The sequence below is a fragment of the Netta rufina genome (genome assembly GCF_964035555.1).
Source record: "Netta rufina genome assembly, chromosome: 23".
In the NCBI taxonomy this organism is placed as follows: Eukaryota; Metazoa; Chordata; class Aves; order Anseriformes; family Anatidae; genus Netta; species Netta rufina.
This window is the reverse complement of record NC_140147.1, coordinates 2298561-2326352: the sequence shown is the minus strand read 5'-3', so window position 1 is coordinate 2326352 and position 27792 is coordinate 2298561. Positions and strand designations below refer to the sequence as shown.

General features: G+C 40.1%; 1 protein-coding gene across 2 annotated transcripts in view; it reads right to left on the bottom strand.

Moving 5' to 3' along the window:
* Nucleotides 1-236: 236 nt before the first annotated feature.
* The window catches only part of AGO3 (argonaute RISC catalytic component 3), a 38298-nt gene continuing 10742 nt past the window's right edge, over nucleotides 237-27792 (bottom strand). Inside the window, exons 3-19 of one of the 2 annotated variants that reach the window (XM_084300631.1) lie at nucleotides 27254-27374; nucleotides 26104-26312; nucleotides 24867-25003; nucleotides 22355-22489; nucleotides 20065-20152; nucleotides 19777-19924; nucleotides 19367-19486; nucleotides 18835-18957; nucleotides 18485-18618; nucleotides 17889-18073; nucleotides 17454-17613; nucleotides 16171-16261; nucleotides 15138-15332; nucleotides 14659-14793; nucleotides 13947-14048; nucleotides 12298-12497; nucleotides 237-11684 (exon numbers count right to left, since the gene is read on the bottom strand). In XM_084300631.1, the coding sequence (XP_084156757.1) occupies nucleotides 11576-11684; nucleotides 12298-12497; nucleotides 13947-14048; nucleotides 14659-14793; nucleotides 15138-15332; nucleotides 16171-16261; nucleotides 17454-17613; nucleotides 17889-18073; nucleotides 18485-18618; nucleotides 18835-18957; nucleotides 19367-19486; nucleotides 19777-19924; nucleotides 20065-20152; nucleotides 22355-22489; nucleotides 24867-25003; nucleotides 26104-26312; nucleotides 27254-27374 (2392 nt within the window). In that variant the 3' untranslated portion in view covers nucleotides 237-11575. Of the gene's footprint in view, nucleotides 11685-12297; nucleotides 12498-13946; nucleotides 14049-14658; nucleotides 14794-15137; nucleotides 15333-16170; nucleotides 16262-17453; nucleotides 17614-17888; nucleotides 18074-18484; nucleotides 18619-18834; nucleotides 18958-19366; nucleotides 19487-19776; nucleotides 19925-20064; nucleotides 20153-22354; nucleotides 22490-24866; nucleotides 25004-26103; nucleotides 26313-27253; nucleotides 27375-27792 lie in introns of those variants that run through there. The other variant, XM_084300632.1, reaches the window with a different exon arrangement.

Sequence of the window (27792 nt, the reverse complement as noted above, 5' to 3'; positions counted from 1 at the left end):
CTGAGCGCTTCAAGGCTCTCTTAGCTTTTAAGAAAATTAATTAATGGCATTCAGTCAAACCAAACCCAAGGCTGAAAGTAAAATCACTTTCTGACAAAGGCTTGGGGGTCGTGCCCTGTGCTCCCCCCAAAGCTACCGCCCAGCTCTGACCCAACTCGCTCCACCACCTCCATCTCCATCCATGCTTCGGGAAGCAACTCAAACGATGCAAGCGTAATAAAATAAAGTATCACATCCGCATTTCAAAAAAAATTTATTTTTTTTTCAAATGAATACGGTTGGTTTTACAATACACCCAACTTGATGGTATCTAAAGCCAGCAGAGATCTGATGACTGTTGTGTGTACTATACACAGTCGTACAGAGGTTACAGATGCCTACCAGAGGGGAGGGACAGTGAAAGTTGACATTTTACTGTGCTGAAAAGAAAGCAACTCTTGCAACAGGTAGAAAATTTTGGCAAGAACAATTTCTCTGGAAAGGGAGAACGGGCAGAGGACACCCCTTCTGCTTCGCGCGCACACCTCAGAACACACCGACGCATGGTTTCCCTCCCACCCCGCATGGCTGCAGCCCACATCCGCAATACAAATAGGCACACATGGTCAAGATGGTTAAGTAAAAATAAAGGCTTTTACCAGTTTGTTTGCTATCCGTCTACAATCGATTTGTGCAACGTCTCAAGTCACAGCTCTACTTTACTCTTGAAACAATTCCCTTTTGCTTTGACAAGCCCCGGTACCTTCATGGTGGGAACACATTCGGCTTCCTGCTTCAGCAATGTGACACCGTCACGAGAGGGGAGCAGTTACCAGCATAGGAGAAAGAGCAAGACATACACATAGAAGGGAATCTCAATCCACCGGACTGCTTTATTAGAATTTTATTCTGAAAAGGAATCCCAAACAGCACAATTTTATTTTATTTTTTCATTTAAACATGTTATTAAATACGCAAAATTTATATGCACAACATTGCTTCCAGAAGTCTCCTACACAAATACAGATTGATCACTAGCAATGTTTATGGCACACACTATGCCACCTGAGCCAGCATCTCCTGAAGATATTTTAATACCCATACTGGCTCATAACTGAATGCTACCAATTACAGTGAAAGCTTGATAGTAATACCTCTTGATAGACAATGTTCTTATCTATGATCAAAACGCCTTTAGGCCATTCAAACAGCCTAGCTCCCCCCGCTCCCCAACAATACCATTTATCCACCAACAGGCTACCTGGGGGCAAGCTTAACTGCTTACACCACGGGAAGAGACAAGAATACAAGCGCCAGGAGGAGATCTATACCCTGTGTGAGCCCAAAGTTCGTTGCCTGACCTGCAGAACACAGGGTCTGTATACTGGTGTCACTGATCGTGGCAGCAGAGGCTGGGCAACAAGCCTGTAAAATCATCTCGGACTAAGAACTTGTTCTGTCAACTCTATTGCTGTGCTGAGGCTGGCTTTTCACAGTTGTCTGCAAAACAGACAGAAAACGCAACTTTCTAGAAGCAGGTTTATCTACAGAAAAACACCATTAAGTTTTCTCAAGGCTAGATTCAACACTGAAAACTGCAGAATGAGAACATTTTGCTGAAGAATAGAAATCAAGTCCAAAGAAAACTGAGAACTATAGCCACAGGAGGGAAGTGATGTACAAAACCGATTACCCTACAGAAGCCATTCATGACTGCAGAGCTGCCAGAGGCCAGAAGACAAACTTCATCTCTAGCAGTCTTCCTCACACTGAGATTTTTCCAGCACTCAATTCTCCTCTCCACTTAAGGAGCACTACTCAAGTTTCTACTTTGCTTGCACACCATCGGGTTCAAAAACTTCAAAAGTTTAAATTTAGCACTGCCCCAGTGGATATTACTTCACTCGTACGTCTGGGCAAGCATTAACCTGCAAAACATCAATTTTAATATCAAAGCAATTGGTTCTGAACATATTTAAGAGATTTGCAAGTGTAAGCATTATGAAAGATTATTAATAAGTATCTTAATATCTAATTTGTGCACATCTGTATTTAAATTGGTTGTGGACCTATGATTTATGGGCTAGCACAGCCCTAAATTCAACATAATCATATTTTTCTGTGTTGCTAGATAGTATTGCAGTAGTTATTTTTCAACTACCAAATGTGTATGAAAGACCTATATTATCCTCAGCAATGGAAAATAAACCTTTCATTTAAATAAACTTGCCATCTGAGTCTATTTTGCAACAAATGGAAACAGAAGATCATCTGAAAAGAAAGCAGCAGGTAAACATTATGAGACCAATCCCAAATGCCTTCCTTGGGCATTGCTGCGATGAGATATAAGCAAAGAGCACAGGCTCATGTCAGAGACGGACAGACTTCAAACAGAACTGTATTAAGTGAAGAAGCAAACTTGTAAGAAGTTGCACAGGTGTGTATCAAGGATTTAGCACTTCCACAGCATGATTCATCCTCAGAACACTTATATTAGCTCTCGTAAGGCGACGTGAGTCAGCTCATCCATTTCTTAGGTAGGGCAAAAACCAGAGACAAAACCACTTACCCGAAGTCTGAGAGGGAACCCGTTTCAGAGCCAGCATCAATTGCTGAGTTCCTGGCTGGATAACCCACCAGCACCTTAAAGCTGCATAAAATATAAGCCATCTAAAAAGCTCCTCCATTTTTCTCTCAAACTCCACTTTCACAGCAGCTTTAAGCCTGAACCAGTCCCTAAGGTCACAAGGTGCCTTCTTTTGTGCAGCACCCAGCATACAACAGCCTTGCCTTCGCTACCTTGATGTAACAGGAGAGGCTCTTTTCTCCCTCTCACACCACTTTGCTAAACCTTTCCATACCCGACACCACACAGCTCTGTGCACAGACATCACTACCCTCAGCTGCTGGCAAGATGGCTCTAAAAGAATTACCATCCGTGATGTTTAATCCTCGCCACCGCGTTCCCACTTCACCAGACTTCTGCACTGCTCCCCTACATTCACCAGACAACATTCCTCAGGTCCTTACAGTCACCAGACGGGGCAGGGGAAAGGAGCAAAGGAGTGTACAGAAAGCTGCGGGAGCACAGCGAAGAGTGAAGACGTTACAGGACAGGCAACATTCAAACAAAGGCAGAATTAATGATTCTCAACAGAGAAACATATCAAAGTTAAAGTTTCTTTAAAAAATTGCAAGTCTACCAGGAAGTACGTTTATTCGATGACATTGCTCTCCAGAAACCACTTCTTTTAAAAGCTCCTCCTGTCTGGGTAGTTCTAATTCAGGGCTCATTTTGATTAATTCAACCCAAAACAAACTCCATTCTGACCAAGGACTTCACGTTTAAGACCGGTTCAAGAAAAATATTAACCACATTATCAATGCGAATGCAAGTTTTTCCAGCTTCTGTCCTTGATCAGAAAAAGGCACATGCTTGCTCTCAATGAGTTCAAGTCTGACACAAACAGTCCGGGACACTGAATTTACCATTTCAGGCTCCCATCAGCTTCCCTGAAGGGCTCGGGCCGACCATAGCTCACTTAACACCCAGCCAACCTCTACCAAAGCCTTTATCCCTACAGGCAGCTGCTTTCATCGCCACCACGCCTCTCCTCCAGGCAGAGCTGATGCCTCACAGCTCCAACGTCCTCAACATCGCTAATTCCACACAGACAGCAGCGATCCTGCACGAGGGAAGCGGGGAGGTAGGTTAAGAGCTGAGGAAGAGCAGAGCGACTGCAGTGCTACAGCAACATTCACTCCACGACTGCCTGCTGCTTTTCTCGGTAGCCAGGCACACATCAGCAGATAATAACCAGAAATCTATCAGAGCATCTGCGTGTAACAGAGGGGTTAGATATTGCTCGCAAAACCCCTTGGCTCCGTTGTTTCAAATAGCACCGACCTACTGGATTTTTATGTTTCGAACCAAGTAAGGTAGCTTCAAGATTTTGATCCAGAGCACAGATAAGCTGATTTAACTGCACAGCTGTTCCAGGCACTGCCACCGGCTTCTCAGCGTGTTCCTTTATTATGGAGGTGAACAGGCGCTCTTGCTTAAAAAATGCAGGAAAAAAGCTTCCCTCCCTCCTCTTGGATGAGTTTTTTTGAAGTAGTCACTTGTGGGGACTCGAGTAAACTGCGGATACAAAGGTACAGGTTCACAAGGCTCTAGCAGCATAAGATTTTTTCAGTATATTCAGCTCGTGGGGGAGGAAGCCAAGTTTCCTCCTTGCATTTCCAGAGCTTTCAGCTATTGGTTTGATAGCATAGTCACCACTACCATTTCTTCTCCTTTTCATAAAACATACAGCTGAGTCAGTTCAATTTTAGGATTAATCCCAGCACAGCACAATTTACTATGAGCAGTATCAATTACAGAAAATCTCAAACTTTGCCGGGAAAAAATGAGGATTTTTCTTTCTTCACTTGAAATATTATACTCACGTGTCTACATCTTCAGCAATTTATTAGCTTGTATTTAAATTGGATACGTTAAAGCATCATGCACCCTCCAATGAATGCAAAAGAAATACACAGACCATTTCTATTGTAATTAAACCCATATGTGCTACAGTTCATCAGCAAGGCAAGACTTCTCGGAAGAGATCCGTGCCTGACAGAAACCAGCATCGTCAGATGCAAGCCTATCCATTTCATTTCTTTTGATCACATTTGCAATGTATAGAAAGAGAAGGCAGGAATTTACAAATCTCAACAGCTTCAGTAAATCTAAATACAGATAGAAAAGAAACTGGTTCATAGGCAAGGGAAGAGATGGAGAGTATTGCTGCAAACAAGCTGATGGTACAAGATTTTTGGCCCTTTTTAGTCTAAAAGATAAAAACAGCTACTACTAAAAAGGATAGAAGACAATTTTGGCTCAGAATTTAGACTAAAAAAGCTTTCTAAATCCTAGCCTAACAACATTAAGAAATTGGGAACATAAAATTCAAAATCATTGCAAGCTTAAATACCAAGAAAGTCGCATTGGGCACTGTACTAAAACAAGAAAGTTGTTCAGCTACGAGAAACATCAGTTCCTTTCTTTAACTTCAATCAGAAGAAATGTACACAGCTAAAAGTTAGGTATTTGTTTCGTGGCCTCTGTGGGTAGCACAAGCAGCAGCGTTATTTTGCCAGCTAATCTGACAGAGTCCCTTCAGACATAGGGGTGTCAGCAACCCCAGACAAGGGTCACTGTCCCCGCTCTTGAATTGTACACCCAAACTGTTTCATTGATTGTGTCCTAGTTAATAGGTGTTAAAAAGCTCTGCTTGTTCCTAGGAAAAGCCTGGACACAAAACATACTCCTGCAACGATACCACTTGCAATTGAAGTGGAAATTTTATGCTTAAGCTCCTGATACTCAGAAATATCCTGACATCAAATTATTCTACATCTTAAATGCCCAATAGTGTATGAACAGTAATAAAAATGAACACAAACTCATTTTAGCTTTCAACTTAAAAAACAAGTTACCAATTAAATTAGGCTGTCTATCAAGTTGTTTTATTCAGTATCTTCTCAAACATGACTTAAGAGTTAAGCTGACTTCAGAGAAGAAAAAAAAAACATTCAGAAACTTCTCCCACCTAAAAATAAGTGTTAAAGGCAACATACAGACCAGACATACAGACCTACGAGCTGCACACAGATTACCAATAAATATACAGAAACACCACAATAAAGGACAAGGTTCATCATAAAAGAAAAAGTCTGAAAACTGCTACTAAGACCATTACAAAAATGAAAGTTGTGTGTATTTTTTTGCAGGCATGTGCAAGCACATTACAGTGTAATCAAAGCAGAACTTTGCTATTATTATTACTTTATGCAGCATTACAAGGTTACTGAGGTGCAGTGTTTAATAGTCTAGTCTACAGCTTTTCCTGACTGGAGGAATGCTCACCAAACTCACTATGGACCCACAGCATCTTCAACCGTCTGACCAGGGCAGCATCACCCACCCCACCAGGCTGTTACACCAGAACTCACAGTTAGGAATAAGTCCCAATAATATATGCAAATCACTCCTTTAAAATACAAGCCGTGTGACGTCTGCTCACAGTAGGACTGACCGTCTCGTTAAGTCTTCAGAGAGCTTTCAGCTTGCCTAATTCATCTTTGGGTGCTTGCTACATCTAGGAGACAACATCCTTCACAAGTTAGGGATGCTATTTCACGCCCGGAGCGTCCCCGTGCTGCTGCTCCTCCTACAGCCTCCCCCCAGCCACGTGCCCCCTCAATGTGAAGGGGCAAATTGCATTGACTAAGTATCAAAACTGATTCTAGCCTACCAGCTGAATTTGGTGATCGCTCCTCAATGCCTTTCCCTCCACATGAAAACACCTTCCAGGTTATTCTTGGTCCTGACTCAGAGAAACTGATGCTTGAGAGTACCTGAAAGATACCGTCAAACACTTGGCATTTTCAATTATTTATCGTAAATTTTCAGCCACGTACAACTGGAAAATAAAAATCTACAGCACCATCTTCTAAAAAGGCACTTTCTGAGGACTGTCTTGCTTAAAAAAAATAAAAATCACTCCAAGTTTTAAACAGTGGAACCACTTTGTTTTTAAAAGGACCCTTTAACTACCCGTGTTAGCTGAGGGGCTCCTCAGCCAAAATTTGAAAAGGCCAGGGCACATGGGATGCAAAGCGGATGGAGTCTCTCCACCAACACCCTCGTTCCTCTCTAAGTGATGCTTCAACATTTCTCCCTTGCAAGCCTCCCTCCTGCAATTCCTTCCCTTCCATATGCACCTTCGCCTACCCAGGGACAAACATTTTTGTTTTAGTGTTATAGAGATTGGGATTCTTGAGATTCTGCTAGGGAGGTAAAGTTCAGGATCCTACACGCATCTCTCTCATAACTCAAATACCAACAAAATACAAAATCATCTACTAGCAGAAAGCATCAATTAGCTCAAGCTCTAACCACTATTTTTTTTCAGGCTTACAAAAAAATGAGCGAATTGGCTAAGGGGAGTTTTATTTCAACGTGTGCCGAAACAAAAACGTTATCCTAATACCCAACACTGACCTAAAGTACCGTCTTTGGGTAAAAAGAAAGACAGGGGGTTTTTCCCTTTGACATCCCTACGGATTTTTTCACTGGATCCAATCAATCTGCCAGTAGCAGCCAAAGAACTCCAGAGCACTGGAAGGGACAGAGGATCTGCCTGGCGCGAGCAGAGACCAAGACGGCCGTTTAGAAATAATGATCTCCAAAAACCAAATTGATAGTTTCAAGGTACACAATCTGAGCTTTTGATTCCTTGGTTACAAAAGTGCTTTGAGTAAAGTTCTAAACCCTCAGTTCACAAAACTGAGAAAATATCAAAAGAGGACAAGACATGAAGGAAGTGTAAAAAAAAAAAAAAAAAAAAAAAAAAGGCCTCAAGCTTTTTGAACTGTAGTCAGAGCTTGGAATTTCACCAGAGTGAACTTCAGGACTAGTAGAAAACCAGTATTCAGAGTTGGAATTGGTACAGAAGATGAGTATCTGGTATCTTGCATTAACCACTTTATAGGACAGAAATTTGTACACGAAGCGAATCGAGCTTAGGACCAATCGCATCTTGAACTAATTTGACTGACAGCTTTCAGAAACCCACTTTACTCCTGAAAAAACACTTCTACGGCCAAACTTCCAGAAAGGATGCCAGAATGAGCTCTGCAGAAACAACTTTTGAACGCGTTCAACCCAATGAGACATTTAACAGCGATCCTGAGTAGAATGGCCACAGCTGAAGTGCCCTACAGAAAAACAAACCAAAAAAAAAGCTACTTACAGTGGAGTCAGTCATTCTGTTAGCAGATGTTGCAAGTTTTAACACCTCGACTACACAACGCTCTACTCCCTTCCAACTTTGGATCTACTAGTCTCTAGAGATCACAGGGTTCGGCAAGGCTCCATCCTGGGGGAGTGGGTCCCGTTTTGGCACGGTACCAGCGCTGCAGCTCCCGCTCTGCATGGCCGATGCCCTACCAGCCACGGAAACAATGAGTGGCACTTGTAAGTACAAGCGAGGTCTCGGTCTGGTAAACTGGTACGGTGTCTTAGGAGATAGGAACCTGTGTATTTATTTTTATTTTTTTTTTTCTAGATAGGCATATGAACGAGGCCAGCACGTCTGCAAAGTAGAACTGTCAGCCTTTGCCCGCGTCCCTCCTGGGGCTGTACACGGACAGCTCCCAGAAAGAGAGAGGGGGGATCTGGTACGCCACTCGAGGTGTCCCCAAACAGCACATAAAATTTGAGATTATTTTTTTTCTTTTTTTTTTTTTAAAAGGAGAGCAGGTACAAAAATAAAAGAAATCCATATACTCTGAAAATATACCGGAAACTGCCACCACAGATGAGGTACCATTTATCCCAACCCCCCACCCCCAAACTGCAAACATCAAAATATATATGTTTTTAAACAAAGGAAGAATATCTGGCTATTTAATCTCAGTTAAAATGACAGCACCCTTTGTTACACTTGATATTTCACACCATTAATTCTCTTTTGAAAACAAAAACAAGATATCTATCTAACCTTGATTCCTTGCTTATTCTCCTCATTCCTTAGTGCAGTAATTGTCCATCTCCATTTAAATAAATATAGCAGCTACAGCATCATAAATGTGTGGCCCTCACAACGCCAGTAAGTTGATATCATAATACAAATAAGTATCGGCACTTTACGTAGATATTTGCAAAACCAAGAATAGAGATTAAAACTTCCAAATACTCTTCACATGAAAACCAGGTAAAATTGCTTGTCGAGCTAGCGTTTAAGTCACTTTCCCAATGAAGTTGCTTTAACTTATTTTCTTTTTGGTGAAAGTAGAAAGCAAAAAAAAGCTTCTCAGATCATAGTCACTGAGTGTGGGCAGGATGAGAAGTGTACAGTGTCTCTGAAAGGAGCATTAAAAGGCTGATTAAAAAGGAATTTTCATCTAAACGCCAGAAATCCACAAGAAATCTTTGTAAAATAGCTTCTTTAAAAAAATTCTGTTTTTAAAACGTTGATTTTCTGTAAAAACCCTAACCTGAACCTTTTACAAACAGAACTACTAGCTAGAGTGCTTCTGAGAGAAAACCATCAGGTCACTGACTACGAAAAGCATTTCAGAGATCTCTTCGGGAACCACCTTGCTCAGATTATTCAGTCACACCAACCTCCCTGCAGCAGTTTTACTTGAAGGCGCTGAAAGTAAGTGCATTAGGAAGCCAAGGAGCACGGCTGGGACAACCCTGGACCTGCAGATCCAGCTAAGGCGTGCAGCCCCCCAGGAGACTCGGGATCTGCCAAATCTCCCCTGCTCACCCCAAACCTGTTCTGAGGAGCTCCAAAAGCCACCGTCGAACTGCCCACCGGCGTGACTATTTCCAGTGCAATTGTAACTGCAAAGTTAGGCTGAAAACGTTATCTTCCTGGATACTGGGAGATAAAATACGTATATACACTGTTTAGTAAAGCTCTTTGAGACAGTGTTGTGAACAGCACTACGTACATTTCCATACAATATACAGATGCACAAAATACAGTACTTTGTTTTCTGGCAGAAAAGGTGGGGGAGATTCATGCCTGTTGAAGCAAAACGGGCTCAGATTTTAGGCTCAAAATACAGTATATTGGCAAACAACGGATTTCAGGAGATAAATGACAGGAGATAAGCTACTTATACCAACCCACTGGTTTTCATGTGGAGAGCAGGTGGAGTTCAGAAGGGCTGGGATAACAGCAATGCCCATATAAACGATCTGCAGAATATATATACTATGAACCAGTGCAAATAAAAACAGTCAAAAATGCAGTTCACGAGTTTACAAAGTGCAAAACTCCCCAGTCCCCTCACTGAATAAATGCTCATCTCTGACATCTTAAATATTGTTTTACCTTTAAAGTGGAATGAAAGAGTCCCATTAGTTTGTTTCACATTTCAGTGATTTGAAGTTAGAACTATCCCAGCCCTCTTACTTTATTTGCAAAGTGAAATGAAGTTACCAATAACTTAATTTTAAAAGGAAAGTCATTATCAAAGAGGAAAAAAGCCTAAAAACTTTTAATAATTCCAGACATTTTATTGATGTCAAATAGATTTAATTAAGCATGTAAAAACTTAGATCTTAATAAAAAACCCTTTTCATTTACTTCAAATATCCTCCACATTTCGAAGCCAAAAATACGGCCAATTCCTTTGTTAAATCAAAATACTGCAGTGACAAGTAAAGCTTGCAGAGTTCTAGAAGCATTTTTGCTTTTTTTTTTTTTGATTTAAAAAAGGAAAATGCAAGATTCCTTCTGACTATAAAACTTTCCTTTCAAAATTAAGGCTTTTACTTTGTCCTTTTAAAATCATGGAGGTGTCCATTATCCCACAGTTAGTGGTACAAACACTGCTTTAGTACAGCTCAATGGACACAGATTTCCTTTAGAACGCTTATTGCACTAAAAGATAGCAAAAACAAGTTGTCAGTTTTTTTTAAAAATAAACATGGTTACATTTCTAAAAAATAAAAGTTGATGTTGACCATATGTTCTGTAATAATTAAATTAAAGCATTATTATTACTCTAATAAATATAAAAGAAACAAAAGGAAGCTAAACTTCAAAAACATACATATGAAATCACATTAAGGTGTGAGAGGCAGCAAGTAAACTAGCATTTTTCTTTTTCCAAAAAGACCTTAGCTCTAAAGTTTCAGTTCTGGTGTTTACTATATGTAATCCCATAAAACTTGGGACATCTGATCTCACGTGAAGCTTCAAGATATTTGACTTGCCAGATAGAAAATAATTGAAACTTTTGGACTAGGTAAAACAGCAGCTTTAGTAAATTCACCAGGGAGCAAGAAGAGTTTGGTTCACTACTGCCTGCACATAATACCACTAGCTTTGTTTGCTTTTTAGAAGGGAACTATTGGAGCTGAGGACTCCAAAGCTGTGAAGAAAGACAAAGGCAGCAGTTGGCTAAACTATGTTCAAATTATTGGATTAGTGTGCAAAACATCTTCCCTCCCTTCAATTTTTTTCTAGTTAGTGCTGTACATTCAAATGTACTCAGATATGTTCACATTCGAACGCTGATGGCAATATTGAGAGAAAGATTCCTCAATGCAGTGGGGTAAAAAAAAGAAATTTTTTTTTTTGCACACTTTCCTCTCCCAAACAATCATTGTGATTGTTCTTGTAAAGGTTGTTTGCTATTTTTTTTTTTTTTAATTACACCATCCTTTTTTTTTTTTTTTTTTTTTTTGCAAAGATAGTTGTGCTGCCGAGCAACTTGAGGTAAAGGCATAAGAGGGTTAAACTACGAGAAATAAAAAAAAAAAATGATGGCGGTGCTTCCTACAGGAGACCGCGCCAAGAAAGCAGTTGGCTGGTTTCATATTGCATAATAGTGCTGTGTTCCTCGATGAAGTAAACAATCTTCCTTGTGTCAATTTAAGGGTTAGCCTCTCGCCCCTGCACAGTGTCAACTTCAGCATGATCGGAGGCACACCCCATAAACCAACCCCACTGGAAACATACATTGTATGTGGCTTAATTTTTCAGTTCTTCCTTCTCAGTGAGTATGCTCCCATTTTATTGACTTAAGCGAAGTACATCGTGCGTAAGGTGTCTTGGTGAATTTGTACAGCCTTCGCGAGGGCCTGCGGATCTCTGCCATTGCTTTGTCCTGAAACATGGCTTCCTTCAGCACTGCAAGAGAATGGAGACAAATGAAGACAAGCAGGGCTATAAATCATATTAATTCCAGTTAAAAGCTGCCTTTGCATCTCTTCAGCATTCTGGAGGGTAATATGGCAATATTAATAGAAACAAATAGAAAAAAAACAAAACAGCGAACAAAAAAAGCGAACAGACAAATCCTTTTACCTTGTTTAATTTGTTCATCTAAAAATACCTCATTGAAAATATTTCATCAACTTAAAATTGTCGATATACTTGTGACATACAAAGCACAGTTATGTGCAAGAAACTTAACATTTGCTTCATTCATGAATACTCTAATTCTAAAGCAAAAAAACTAGATGTGTGGCTTGGCTCCTTCAGACCACATCGAAGTAAAAACTGCTTTATGACACTATACTTAATTCTTTTAATCTGAGTGTTACCCAGTAGAATCCACCAACCCACTCATCTGATACTCAGCACTAGTTGTCAGGAATGAGTAACTTAAGTCTAGTCACAGAGTTAACACAAATTAACTGCAAAATGAGAGGTAATTACCTACGGTCAGATAGCCTTATGCCTGACAACGGAGCAGAGACCAAAACGGACAAGATCTTAAAGCACGTGTATTTTTCTTTACCTGTCATGTTCTTTGTCCACAAGATGGTATCGTGCTCTGAATGCTACCAGGTGAGCATAATACGCTGGTGCAGGTATAGAAACTGATCGTGTACAGCGCACATACGTGTGGCAGAGCTGGTAAGTCAGCAGCTGAAGTTCATCTGCAGTAAAACAGTTATCATCCCACAAAACATGATAGTGTGAGGGACGGCTGGTACCCTAAGAAGAAGGGAACATCAGTTCACTTAGCTGTTTTTTTTTCCATGCAATCAAGTCAGTTTTTTAAGCTCAGAAAGGGCCAGACTGTCTGGTCTGAATTCCTTGGTAACAGCAGCCAAGGAAATTTCAGGCTTATGTCAGCCCTAAATGTATGTAGAGATTAATAAATGTCTACTGTTCGTATTATGTTACTTCAATTACCATTGCCTGTGTAAAAAAAGCCCACATACCTTTTAGGTAACCCTTAACAATTGAAGCCTGCTTCCAACATGACTAAACTGATTACACCACCTCTTAACTACCCTCAATTAAAACTGTTTTTCACCGAGACATTTTACAGAAATAACTGTTGCATTTAACTCTTTCCAGTTCCTTAGTACCCCTAACTTCTAGTACGAAGACTAGAAACGGTTCCAGTATTTCAGAAGTTACCTAGGGAGTTCTGTATAAAACATGCACTTCCTTGCTTTACACAATGTCATCGTGCCTACAGGTTTAAGAGTTACAATTGCTCTTTGGCATTATGCTGAAACAGATACTTGTACATCAACCAGATGCAGGCTGACTTTCACCTTTACTACCTTAACAATTCCTTCCAGACCATAACAAGCACTGAATGCTGTGCAGAGTTCTTAGGAGCTCTTGGAAATTCTCCATTAAATGACTGACATGCAATTACTTTGAAACGACATCGCTCTGGAATAAAGGAACGCTCCTTTTCCCTCCTGCTTCTCCCTCAAAGGATGTGATGCACTAGAGCTAAACTTTACGGTGTAACCAGGTTATATCAATAGCTGTATTTTAGCCAGTCTAGAAATCCTTTTTTCCCCTAAGGATAGATAAAATCTCAGTTTAGTACAGACTGACTTGTGGCTTGCTATAACAACGAGCTGCACTTACAGCTGACACTTCTGCTGCAACTTATATTGATATATTTTTTTTTCCCTTCCAAAGGGGACTAAAGCTAGCTTGGCCAGACCTAGCATAAAGGTATGTAAGGAGAAAAGCAGTAGATGTTTTGACCTCTGAATAAAAACACTGCAGTGATTCAAAACAGGAGAAGAAAACATACCTACTTAGCCTAAACAGAGCTTACAACAACACGGCCACAGAATCACATGATAAAGTGAAGAATGATAAAAAGAGTGAACTTTTTCTATTTTTAACCGATATCACCCCATTGGTAGATTTCATTTCTAGTCTGCAACTCACTAGTCTGCATTTAGTCAGCAAACAAACATTGCCTTACACTACACAAAGTGTAAGTTTTGAACGTAGCAGAGACCACCTCTTAAAACAAATAATTAATACTATTAGTCCAACAATAATGTGATGTCTCAGAACAGCGCTAAATGGCTTTTCCCTACTAAGGAACTGTTTGTAAGTACATTTTTCACAAAAGGGAGAAAATGAGAGCGTTCTGAATTCACCCTTACAAGACAATCGTACCTGTATTCCAGCGTGGCTGCAGAGGTAAAAATCAAACTCATATGGATGTGTAATGTCTGTATCTACAGTTGTTCCAGCTGGAATATTGCCACTTCGTCCAACCTAAATAAAAGGTTTGTTAAAAACTGTGTAGCTAACAACTGTTTATACACCTCAACTCTAATTAAAAATAGAAGTTTGCATTTAAAACATGCAACATTTCAGAGAAAGAACTGCCTCAGCACTGTCTGGAATGTGTCAATACAGTAACCTAGAATGTGTGACATGGATACTGTATTTGCTCTTTATCATCTCAACACAGATTATTGCATCCAGAACTTCAGAACCTTCAATGCCAGAAACCCAGAAAAAGCTGTGTGTACATTTACATTTTGAATTGTGAGCTTAAGTTAGGACTGACTCATTCATAACAGAAGCGTTAAGGATTCCATCATTTTGCATTTTCTTCAATTAAAGACTGCTGTAGACTTGGCTTTAGGTAGTTACAATTCACTGTTAAAAATTAGTACCAATGTGTACTGTGACAAAGCCTTTTTTGTTTTAAAAAAAAAAGTCAGTGATTTTCCAATTTGGTGTCACATTTTGTACCCATCAATTCAACATCTTCCCTGGATGCAAGCACGAGCAGTCTGACAGAGAAGCCCATGCTGTTATTTTCTATAGCAGTATACGTGCTTGACATCAAGCTTGTATGAGATAGGACAATGATTACCCTTTCTGTTCTGTCCGCACAGAACAATCGTGTATGATGTCGTTTCTGCACCACAATATAGGTTATTCCAGGCTGGTAATCCTTCTCCAAACTGATGCAGGCTTCCCTAATGGCTAGCAGTTCATAATACAAAACCTACAAGCACATGAACAGAACAGTTTAGTTTTTTGTCACATTGTATTCTACACAAAATGCTTAATAAATAGTTTGTAGTTAACACTAGGTTCAACTTTGTCACACAATGATTAATCTTAGGGAGTAATAAGAAATATCTTTTTTCCCAAGATCCAAGAGTTTGTCTTCCCAGACAGGAAAGAAGTTGCAACTTTTCTTACCCAACATACTTAAGAAAATCTCTCCTAAAAAGGCTCAATTATTTTGTGATATCTCAGTACAAATATAAGCAGTACAGCTCATTCACACAGGAGGACAGGAATTAATTATATAAAGTGTTTCAAAAACCCAACAGATGAACCAACCTGTCGAAACTGTCCTTCGGAGACCCCATCTCTGTAAAAGATGATACGTGTGGGCTTGAACCGTGTTGACTTGTAGAACTGGATGAGAAGCTCCCTAACCATGGAGGCCAGGTCTTGGATGATTTCCTGCCGGGGTCGCTGAACACGCACTGTGGCACAGTACCGGCTTGGATGAGCATCCATACTACCTACAACCTTCAGGGGAACATTACATGACTAAAAGCTACAAGATCAAATCTATAAAAAAATTAAATGGCAAAGAAAAAAAAGAAAAGCAATTTTCAAGTAAAAGATGCTTGCTTAAAATAACTACAGTAACATTTTAACTGGAACTTGTGGTAGGTACAGGTTTAATACCTTTTGACAAGAGGTATGTAACTTGCCCTCCAGGCACTCTGAAACAGATCTGCAGAAGTTATCTGCCTAGAGTCTTCCCCTCTATTGACAGTACACTAATGCATGTTCTTATAATCAAGAAACTGACTTTTTTCCTTTGATGTTTTCTCACCTTCTACATGGAGAAACATTCCAGTTTGCCTTAGTTACTTAAGGCAAAGAGGCAGTTTCCGTAACTGCAAACAATAGCAAGTAAAATACCACAGGGACAGATTAGCAATGGACTGACCACATAACAAGCCTTCAACCACCTCTCTGGTGGTCTCCTGGACCATACCAACACACAAGTTAAAACACATCAAGAATAATCATGCCAAACTAGGCCTTAATTAAGCCTTCCTCTTTCAGAAATACGATATTATTAACAAACATCTCAAAGCTGCATTATTTCCTTTACAATATTTCTGCAAGAATATTCTGTTTAATATGACTGCCATTTTACTTTAATTTAAAAATAAAATGCTAATAAAAAGTATCAAGCAGTGTTTTCCTTTTAAATAAATGATTTCTAATAATATTGGAAATGTGTACCAAAGAACTGGAATAAGTCCTGAAAGATATTTGACAGTCATAGATGCCTTTACTGTTCTAACATTTACCCAAGATGAAATAACAATGCTGATTTAATAAAACTTACAGCAGCTATGGAAGGCTTCTTTCCATCTCCAGCAGGAGGGTGAGTGACATCGGCTCCCAGAAAGATCACTGGCTGCTGGAACACAGAAGGTCTTCAAAAGAAAAAAAAAAAAAGTGCTAAGTCACACTTGCAGATGAACAGTTGGTGCAAGGTTATTGCTCAATATGGGGCTTTGTTTCTGTTTCAGCTAAGCTGCACAGAGAGACTTTCTTATCAGGTACTCTGTCCAGACCTAACAATGAAATCTTTGTGCACGAGATGTAAACTTCTACAATGCTGTAACGGTCATTCCAAGTCACACTGCCTGTAACTGCAGCATGATTCCAGTGGAGAAAAGCCAAAGAGCTACACCTTTACAGACAGTATATTACAGAAATTATTATTCTACCAGTTGATTACACTAGTGCTGTGAGGCCAGCTAAGCACTGCTTCTGTGCTGTATCAGCCATGCAACAGATGGCCGGGTGCAGCAGCACACACATTATTCTGGCTTACAGGATATAAGGCAGCAGGATCATCTCCCAGCACCTTCAAAATATGCTCCATGCACCATTGCTTCATGTTTAGACTGATTCCAAGGTTTAAGAAAGTCTCAGGAAAATTCCTAAAACTTGCACCCGGTAAGTTTTTCTGGCTTGCATTATGCACATTTCCACTCTTGAAGAATAGACATGCTCTAGTAAAGGTTAGAAACCATCAGAATTCCTTGTTTTCAGGACTGACAGACTTGTGCTTCTTCAGAATGAAGCATAGGAGAAGGATGGGAGGACACATGGCTTGGACTTACCCAACCCTACTGAAGGCTTCCAAGCAAATGGAACATAAGCACAAACAGAGCACAGATCACCCATGCAAAAAACAAGTGTGAGATGAATTACTTAGCCTAATAAAGTGGGAGAAGCAGGATGCCTCCAGTATACTTCTACCCTTACTAGCAGCACATTGGTATGCTAACCAAGAGGTACGTTTCTCTGTGATGTGTTGCATACTCCTAAACCTGCAGAAAACTTCTAATTGCAGTAATATTTCATCTCTAGAACTGCAGCTGCTCTTCACATTTTTGATATTGATCAAACATTTGGAAAAACATTTAAGACAGCTCACAGGCCAACAACTATTCAGGGCCCATACGAGACAAAGTTTAATTCCGTCTCATTCTCACATACTACCAGAAGGCTACTTCAAGCTAAATTTTGGGTACATTTAAGTTTTGGGTGCTAAACATCAAACTTAACCACATTTGTTAAAACAAAACCCAAAAGAATCTCCACAATGATTCTTACCGTTGATGAGGTACAAGGATGTTGTTGATTCCTCCTAATTTAACATTAATCTTCAGGCACAGGTTTGAAAGGGTCTGCGGAGATGTTTTAATCACATTTTTGACTTGAACACACTGTGTGGCCATTCCCAGTAGTGTATCTCCCACACGCTTCACCTCCGCTGTGAAGCAAATATTAGGATGCACATTGAGTCCATTTGAAACTACCGGTATGTTTTCATCTTAGATTACATCACAATAATTGCAATGTAGATAATCTACAAAATAACTTCAAATTTAGCTGCATGCTCAGAATTGCTTCCAATATACTTTAACTTCAGACAAAGCACTGGCCTCTTATGTCTGAAGAATGGTCCTGAAGAATTTTCTAATACATGCTGGGCATCTGTAAGAATGATACTTGACGAAACAGGTATATACAGAAGTATTCTCTTACCATATACTGGTGTTTTCCCTGGTAGGATGACAATGATGAGCTGAAGCCCTGAATAGGTGTTCTTGAGGTGTCGAAACATGGGCTCCACGCTGTCTGCACCCTGGGCATATTTGCAGAAACAGGGCTGGCCTTGGATCGGCATCCCGGCATCCTTGGAGATCTTGCGCAGCTGATCTGTAAAACCCCTAAAGATGAGAAGTTTACTGGATTGTTGCACCAGCAAGAACACATGTCAACCAAAGCATAAGAGGGCAGAAGAACTGTGGTATTCGAAGAAAAGGACTCCACTTAACTTTTAAAGCAGCATTTTTAAAACACATTATGTGGTGGCCATACAGCTTTCAAATACCAAAACAGAACCGGAAAAAAACATTTAGAGGCCTCTCATATTCCATTCAAGATGCTAAAATCTAAAGCAGCAATGTCACAGGACTGAAACAGCGTAGCTTCCAGCAAAGAAGTGGCTTGAATTCTCTTCCTAACATCTTAGAAGTGTAAAGCCAGGTGAAACGCTTATTAGATTTGCTGTGTTCATGCTTTCACTAAATGGTTTCATTAAGAGAACTGTCCAAAGCCTGAACTATGACATGCCTTACTTCAGTATTTCTTCTCTGCACTGTCTCTGCGTTGCAAAGCAAGCTATAGCCCACATTTTGATCTCAACACCAGTGTGGAACTGCTTCCCTCGCATGTCCCATACTCCATGGCTTGGGGTTGCCACTGTTCGATTCTGTGGAAACAGGAAAAACACACTGACATGCAAGTGAATGAAACTGGGAAAACCTATGCTATTTACAGTTTTAGGGCAAGAAAAAACAAAGCTGGCCATTTGTACTGATCCCTGTACTGCACAAGGCAACTGAAGCGGTTAAAATCATTGATGTGCGTGGGAAATAACTCTTTGAAAACCATAACAGACCCAAAAATAAAACCACAAAATCCTCACCCGTCCTCCATACTGCAGCATTGGAGCTGGGAGCACACGCCCTGTCACATGGGCCATCTCATCCCGGACTTTGAACTGGAACTCTTGCACAAATGGATCTGCATCGTAATTTGCACTTCTCACCTAGAAGAGTTTTTACATGTTACATGTCAGCTCAAAAGCAGACCATTTCAGAACTGTTTATAAGAATATTCAACTAAAAATATTCAAGCTTTATATTCCCAGGCAGCTAAAACACTACTGTTTAGAGTGACTGAATTCAGCAGCAGATATATAAAAAGATAAAGATATATGTTGGAGTTCTCTGGTGAAAATATTTAGTCTGTACTGAGGAAAGCAGTCAAACATTCAGTTACTCACTCAGGAAATCTACAGGTGGCTTGAAGAACACAACCTAAGGTATTTTTTGCAAATAAGCAGTAGGCTGTGATCCAGTAAAAGAACTGTCAGGCTGTGGTCAAGGCATTAGTGTGGTTTAGTCCAGTGTCATTTACTGAGTAGGGTCACACCAAACTGAAATTTAAGAACTAACCAATCTGCTTATTTCCTCTTGCCTATCTGGAGCAGATCTTGCTGTGGCCTTTATCATAGTCGATGTCTGATTGTCTGTTAGCTTCTTGATACACCGCTGGCCAGCCACGATATTACATACCTTGAAGAAAAATCCACATTGAGAAACAGATCCCAACACATGATACGCATACAGTACTATGCTACCATTATAAAATACACCTCCAAGGTGTTTAGAGCTAAGCAAAAGCATGCAGTCGTTTAATCTTTAAAGCTCCTTAAAAACGTAGTCAATGGTAAAATAAAACAAAAAGCAAATAAATAATATGTAAATATGCAAACATGCTTGTACCGAAGCACACTACTTCTTAATATCCTGCAAAAAGATACCGCCTACCAATAACGAGCAATTTATCAGAATAAATTCATTACTTCTAAAGGCAGGTAGGTGTGTTTCTGTTCCTGTCCCACTTGTAGGCAGGGAAGATGAGGATATTTCAGCTGAAGGTTGTATTTCTCTCTGAAATACTGTGCTACTGTTCTCTCCACAGTCTGTCCATTTTCTAACTGTAAAGGAAAGCTGAAGAAATATATGTTTTAATCAAACTTATCAAGAGCTTAGTTGGCAAGTATCAACACTCCCCAAATGAATATTAAATCCCATTACATATTCAGTGCCAAGCTATTACACATTTTATGCTCTGACAAAAAGCATCTTACGTTTGATGACTTGCAGGCCTTCTTGTTACATTGCAAACACGGTATTTCCGCCTCATCGTTCCACAATGAGTCACTTCTACCTTTAGACCTGCACAGAAATACAAAAAAAGTCATAGCTATACAAAAGTTTTCACAGGAGACACAAGTTTTCTTATGAGTATGTTCGAATCTAGCAGCTGTCATGGTCAGAGCTCAAGCAGCACAGTACAAAAAATTATTATGCTCTAAACATCTTGCTTTCATTTTAAGTGGATTTCTGACTAATCAGGTATTTTCCTCAAAAACATATCAATGTAAAGTATTTAACATTTAATGTCATCTGAATTTCTCACTGCAGTTTCGTTTAGCAGACATATGACTAACCTCAGATAGAGAGTGCTGTTTTTACTGTATCCTTTTGTTCTCGTTCTCAGTGCTGTATTTCCCTTTAAAACCAGCAGTTACAATAAAATTAAAAGGGCAAAGGCAGATTTCTCCCTTATGTTCACTTTTCCTAGCCTTGCAACCACAGCCAGCCTATAATTTTCTTCACTTTTCACCAAGTTCCTTTAGCTTTTGAGCAGCTGAAGATCTAGTCTAGAAGCACCCACCCTATATGCCACAGGCTCACCAGACATTACTGTCTAACCACAGTAAATACTGACGGCAACAAGAGCAGCCTCATCAGATTTTCAGCAGTTATTTCTATAAACTGCAAGCGCTGACTGCCTGTAGCATACACAGAGCAGACTCAACATCTGCTGGAAGTATTGAGCTTATCACGCAGGTGCTGCATAGCATGGCCACATTGTTATGCTTTTCCCTAGCCCCACGGAAGACAAGGCAGTTGGAAACAGCATTGCTACCCAAATTATTCCACTACCATCCACTAACAGAAGCTTTAGAGAAAGCAGGATGATTCGTCTTGCCAAGGCTCATGTGGATTGTGGACCAGACTGAATACCCCAGATCAAATCAGGTCCCTTAGTCCCAGAGAGGAGATACCACGACCACTTTACTTGGTACACAGACATCCCAGAGAAGATTTAAATGTGCTTCACTGATTCCTGACAGCACTAATTGCAACATTAACATCATTATTACTTAGAGGATGGCATCATCAAAAAAAATAAGCTACCATTGACCCGATATAGCATGAAAAGAATATACAAAAGATGAGCCATGAAGCACTTTGAATACACCAATATCTGGAACCCATTCAGTGCTTTGTCATTAATCTGCTGTGACACCAAAGAAGACACTACCCTCCCTCAGAGCTGCTCACAGAGACTGCAAATTCTTTAACGCAGGGTTTGTTTCACTATACATAATCACATCTTGGCTGGAGTTTCCTGATATTGCAGCAATAAGAAAATAAATATTGACAGCAAAGGTAACCTTTTAATATTTTCTGACTATGGTGACAGAGTGTCTGAGGCATGAGAAGAGGCAGCTTCTCATTCTCCAGTTATTGGCCTTCCAGAATGAAGACAGACAAATGTAAAAAGGAAGCACATTAGGACTACTAGAAATATTTCCCTAAGGGTGGCTTTTTTGTTTTTCCCAGCTAATGACTATTCCACGAGCGCATCAGTTTGTGACTGTAGTTCAGATTTATTATTTGCTGGCCAGTATTTCAATAGAGTCTAGTCTTGCATCAGGTAAAACAAGCATTTCAGAGCAGAGCTTTGAAGAGCTGAACTCTTTCAAAGCTTCTCTCTCTGCAAATTACGCTGGAATGAAAGGATATGGGAAAACACAAAGCAAAGTAGCATGTATGGAGTGCAACTGCTCTAACCAGTGGCTTATGCAATTCTCTGGAATGGAATTTGGCCTTCAGCTGCAAGTTATCAAGTGGTACTTATTTTTCCATAAGGCAATCAGTTATTAGAAGAAGTAGCCACCGCAATGGCATACTCTCCAAGAATCAATGATGTTAGCTTTGAAATCAATGTTCATTTTACCTCAGCATTTAAACAGCGGGAAACCTACAGCACAATACCACTACGGCCTTGATGACCCCTGCCTCTAAAAGGTTAGCCAGCCAGCAGGCAACAGCCACTTACCTCTAACCAGGCAATAAACAACACGCTTGCCCTTTCCCTCTTTAAGCCACTGGGAACATCTCTCATTTTTCATTTCTGCAGAGCCACATCGTCTCGTTCAGGACTAGAACTACAAACACGTGCTGCAATTCTCCTAGCAGTCCCAGGGCCCTTCTGATGAATGCTAACTAGAAGGTTTCCAGTTAGAGCAAATTCTTGGAATTAGCTTGAGTTACCTGGGACAGGACAGTTACATTTCTACTCACCCTTTATCTCTTTGGTGAATTTTACCCGATGAGAATCAGTCAGAGGTCTTGGTTGTTCATCAATATTATGAATGTCAAGAACTTCACACATAAATTGAATTACAGGTTGTGCTTTGTAGAAGGCAGTGGCAGAAACTAAAAAGAACAAAATATCACGTGTAAAAAAGGCAAGTCAGAATGCTGTCAAGCAGTAGATAAATGAATGTTTTTAAAGATTCCAACTAATCCCCAACAAGATATTGTGCAGCACTCACTTTCAAAACAGATTAGCAAGGTTTGCACTAAACACACAAACAAAACCCACAGTGACACGTCAGTCACCGGCATCGTCATCCTACTACTACTTTGCATTTCTGGGTTTTGGAAGGGTATTTCCCCAGGTAACATTTATTTCTAGAGAGCTGTAACGTCCCTAAGAAACACTCTTGGTCAACTCTGTATCGAGCTACAAGCAATATGTGACATGATTTTGTCAATATGAGATCTGCTCAATTACTTGAGTATTTGCTAGCTACACAAGCACAATTTTTAAGTACATGAATTATGTGAGTGTAGTGCTTAGTGAAACCCTTGATCTCCCAGTACCTCCCACCCTCCCTGCATACTAACGCCCCAGTCACACTAAGTGACAACATCCTGTATTTAAGCAGGACAGCTGACTCATTCCACAGAAGGAAGACCACAAAAAATGTGCCTAGCAAAGTTATAAGCAACCGAAACACCACCTTTTAGCAAGAAATGCGAGGTAGCACCAGGCTGTGGCTCTAATATAAGATAATCCATACGTTTCAAACTTTAAATAGCAACAAGAGAAGTTAAATAGTAGACAAGCACTTTCAGTTTCCCCGATGTCATGTACCCAAACCGCCACATCTCCGTGCTGATACAACCAAACATTCTCCAGACGTGTGTCACTGCAGCAGGCTGCCAGCTTCGCATGACGCACGCCGGCCACCACCTCCGGATGCCGACTACTGAATGAACACAAATAGCTTACACCCCCAGCGGCTGGCAGCGCGCCGTTCGTCTCCCATAGCAGCAAAAACGATGCAGAGAGAGAGGAACGGATTTTGCAACGAACCTTGCATGAAGTTAAACAACAGAAAAAAAAACATACAATGGGATTTGAAGGTAATCCTTCCAGCCTAAACCACAATGTAAGGTGATCGGCCTATAAACTGTGGCTTAAAGACAAAGTTATTGAGTGCCTCACTCCCAGAAGGGATTGAAAAAGTTTTACTGCAGGAATAACTACTATGCTATTTAACATTGACAGGAAAAACTCCCTTCACAGAAGGTAATGGCACAGTGCATCATAAATTGGTACAAATTAATACTCTTGCCCTCCTTGACCTGTAGTTATCTCAGTACCTAGCACACATGCTAGGATTGGAGATTTCTCAAACTGGAAATATTTTTACATTCCTTTTTCAAAGAATAACTAAGTCATAGTTGCTCTTTGAATGGTAATTTTAAAAAGAGCAAACCCATCTGAAGTCAAATGAGTATCATCCACAGTTCAGGCAAAGCACAGCAGTGGACATGCACATTTTTGTTCTGAAAGCTCAGTAATACGTGACATTTTCATTACACTTTAAGACAGACCCTACACGCAACCTGACTTGGAGTGTTTAACAAAGTTCAAGAAGTCAGGCTATTTACATTGGTTTTAGGAAGCATTTCAAACAGGCAGTGAGAACAGAACGTGAATTACTGAAACTTTTCAGCAGCACCTGCATCTCAAACCCTGACATTTTGCAATAGGGGTTTTAGCTACCAGGCAGCCTCGGAGTGCCTACAGGCACAAGGAGTCTGGCACATGCACCAGCCGATCTCAAGTACATTCAATAAAGTGTTGCAAAGCAGACCTGATTTAGCATAAGAAAGCCCACCTTAATTAGCCCCATTTACATAGGTATTTGTGATACACTTCACAGTTTCCTTGTAAGCACTGAACACCACCTACTGTGGACAGCCACACAAAGACTCTTACGCAATTTGTCTAACTGTGGATGCACCAACATAGGAATATGAAAACAAGCTATGCTAGGCCTTTCAAGCCAAAGTATGCATGCATACACTTTATTATTACAATCTCACTGGACTGTTGTCATTACAACTTCTGCAACAGATTGCCTTTCCAGTTTACGTTCCATTTTATAAGGATATTACAAACACTCAATTTTTAAACCTAGCCACAAGACTAATGTATTTTTCAGATGAAAATCCCTTGCACACAAAGAGATTGAAGTTTGCTTATTCTGGTACAAATTCTAGCAAAATACCCCAACCTATTTTAACTCCTCTTTACAAAAAAGGCAAGAAATTAGTGCAGATGGCTCCCGGTTACTACATCCTTCTGTACAGAAGGCAGCAGAAGTTAATCTACTACCTAAGTTTTAGGTATCATAAACACAAGCACGTGACAGTAAACAGACTGAATTTCAAGGTTATTTGTGTTCTTAGAGGCAAGAATTATGATCTTTATTCTCCACTCCGAACCCCAACTCACCATCAATATTGAGCATCATCTTCCACATGGCAGGCCGAACAGACTGATGGAATCCAAACCAGACCTCCCTGCCGCCACCCAAGGGGTGATCGTAGCCTTCCGGAGCTGAGAAAAAGGAGCGGCCCACAGGGGTATACCTAGCCAAAACAGATGACCACACATTTATGCTATCACTTTCCCAATATAAGATAAAAAGCTCTGTCTTAAGAGATCGTAACATACGGCATTATCCTTTTTTTTGGCATTTTGTGCACTGGGATCAGTGTCAAGGTTAAACAATACACTGAATGCTGGTGTTTCCATTGCAGTGTTTGTAAATTTAGACAAAATGTCTACTAGTTTTTGCAAACAATTTCTCCTTTCTGATCTTCCACTTTATTAAGCATAACTTCCATCACAGCACAGATTCTGTACAACAGCACCGTATATACTGGACTGACCTTCAAACATCATTTTGCATGTTTTATTAGTGAACATTTTATTACATCTCTGTGTTCATTGCATTAAAACTGCAGTGGTAACAAAGAACTAGAGAAACTAATGCTTTTTGACCAGAAAAGTTCACAAACCTCCATGCTTCCTTACATTTTAAAGGTACAGGCATTAGTACAGACACAAGTCTTTCACATTTCCTTAGGATCTGGGTAGCTGAAGAAGACTGGCTTCCACAAAACCACAGATCATTTCTAAGAGTCAGTGACACCCAACAAAAAACACCAGTGAAAGGTAGAGCCAGCAATCAAAAAGGAAATTCCAAGGCCCAAGTAAGGCAAAAATTGATAGGACCTTCTCTAATATTTCAGGGTTCTGAGATATTAACAACAGCCATGGTTAAGCCAGGATCTAGTCTCAACGATGTACTTAAATCATGAGAACCATGCACCATTGATGGGTATATCAATGAACTAGAGACTCATGCTTTTAGATAGTCACCAGGTACAAAACATTTGGCTCATTTTGAACAGAAAATGTGAAAGCAGTGCTCTAGCATACTGCAAACTCTCCGTCTTTCAATTAAGACCTAATATAAGCATCTCCTGTTTCTTGAGCTTTCCAAACAAACACACCACCTGCTCTGAAGTTTAAACGTCTACAAAAATACATGCTTCTACTAATCAGGTGTGCTGCATGAGGGAATGATCATTTTTTTCTTTTCACCTGTGAAAAAACAGGGATGAAGGTCTCCCAAGGGGGATACTTCAGGTAAAGACAGACTGCAGGAAGACAGTGAACCTACTTCATGGAGGGTAGGTGTCGTAGCACCACATCGACAGCATGAACAGGGTTAGTGCTGATAGGTTTGTCTAGTTCCAGAGGCTCAGGCAAGGTTCTTCCTGTCAAAACTTCATGCAGCAAGTGCCAGCTCACCCGAGAAACAAACTTTATTGACACTTTGAAGGGACGATCTTTTCCACCTTCTCCTGGTAATGTCACATCCAAATCCACCTGGGTGGTTGAGGGGAAAAAAGAAAGTAGTTTAATTCTTGAGTTTGCTAGGATGCGTTTGTCACCTCTAACACCTGAAATCAGAGGCAGTATTGGAGCAGGAACATCTACTTTGTATTTATTGAACTGGAAAGCTGGGAAAGGAGGATCTACTTCGCAAGTATCAGTGCCTCAAAACTCCCTATTAATCTGTTAGATACCTATAGTAAAATACACATAGATAAGAGCTGGACTGCAAGATTTATCCAGAAGTTATGTCTGACAGCTTAAATGCAGTTACTAACACTACATATGCACCAAACATCCTTAAGACACAATATATTTTGGATGTAGAAGTCTTGACTGAAACTAAATACTTCATTATTTGCTGTCCCTGCAAAAGGACAGATCTCAGGATCTGCTTTTAACAACACACACCAAGAATCCATTTGTTTTGATTGATGGACAGGTATTCTCACTCCTTCCCATAAATAGGCCAGAGACTCAAAAACTGAGATAATTAGGATATAGCACATTTGATGAAGTACCTAATTCAATGCACAACATAAAGGGAACTGTAGATGTGGTTCGTGGAACTGTCATCTTGAATTAGAAAACTCTTCATTCCTAAGAACCTGCAGTTTAATTTATTAATAGTACTTCATTGTAAGCTTCATTACAGTCTGTAAAACTCTAATAGATTACGCTGTAGAGAGAGATGACTAAATTCTAGGGGAGGTTCTGAATGCAACTACGACATGCTATATATGTAATATATTTATGTAATATGTATGTAATGCGTTTACATATATTAGGATTTACAGAAAATACATTAAAAGGACTATTTCAACACAGATACCTCACGATATTTTCTGAATTCAGTAATATTAGAAGTTGGGCTTGTTTCTTTTGCTTTTCTAAGCAGCTGTTAAAGTACCAGTGTTTTTTTCCAGTTGTCTTACCCCAGTAGTGGCCACAGGAAGCGGATTGGCTGTATAAAGGCTTCTTTTCCCATCATAAACTGGTCTACGGTCCCCAAATATTGTCACTTTAAAATGCTGCACCATTGAGTCCACCACCTCCCTAGAAAAGTTGATATTTACATTGAAAATGTTTCCAGAGAAGTTTCATGCTGGAACTGGCTCCCACACACGCTGTGTTTTGCTGAGGCAGTTTCAATAAACACACCGCTCGAGTCGATTATACAACACCCACCGATATTCCCCCAAAGCACTTCGCACGCTGCAGCAACGGTAACAGAAAAATGCTACAAAATAAAATCGCAATCAGTGCAAATGCTCAAGTACCAGCAAGTAATTTTGCTAAAATCACTGCAGAAAGTACCAGAAATGGCTGAGGCCTTTCCATAGCCTTTATATACAAAGCAAGGATGCAATTCCCTCGGAAGAAACCCACAAGCTATTATGAAAACCCAGCGCAGAGCAATGCCAGCCCACGGAAGCCATACAAATACATTGCACCCTGTGCCCAGTAACACACA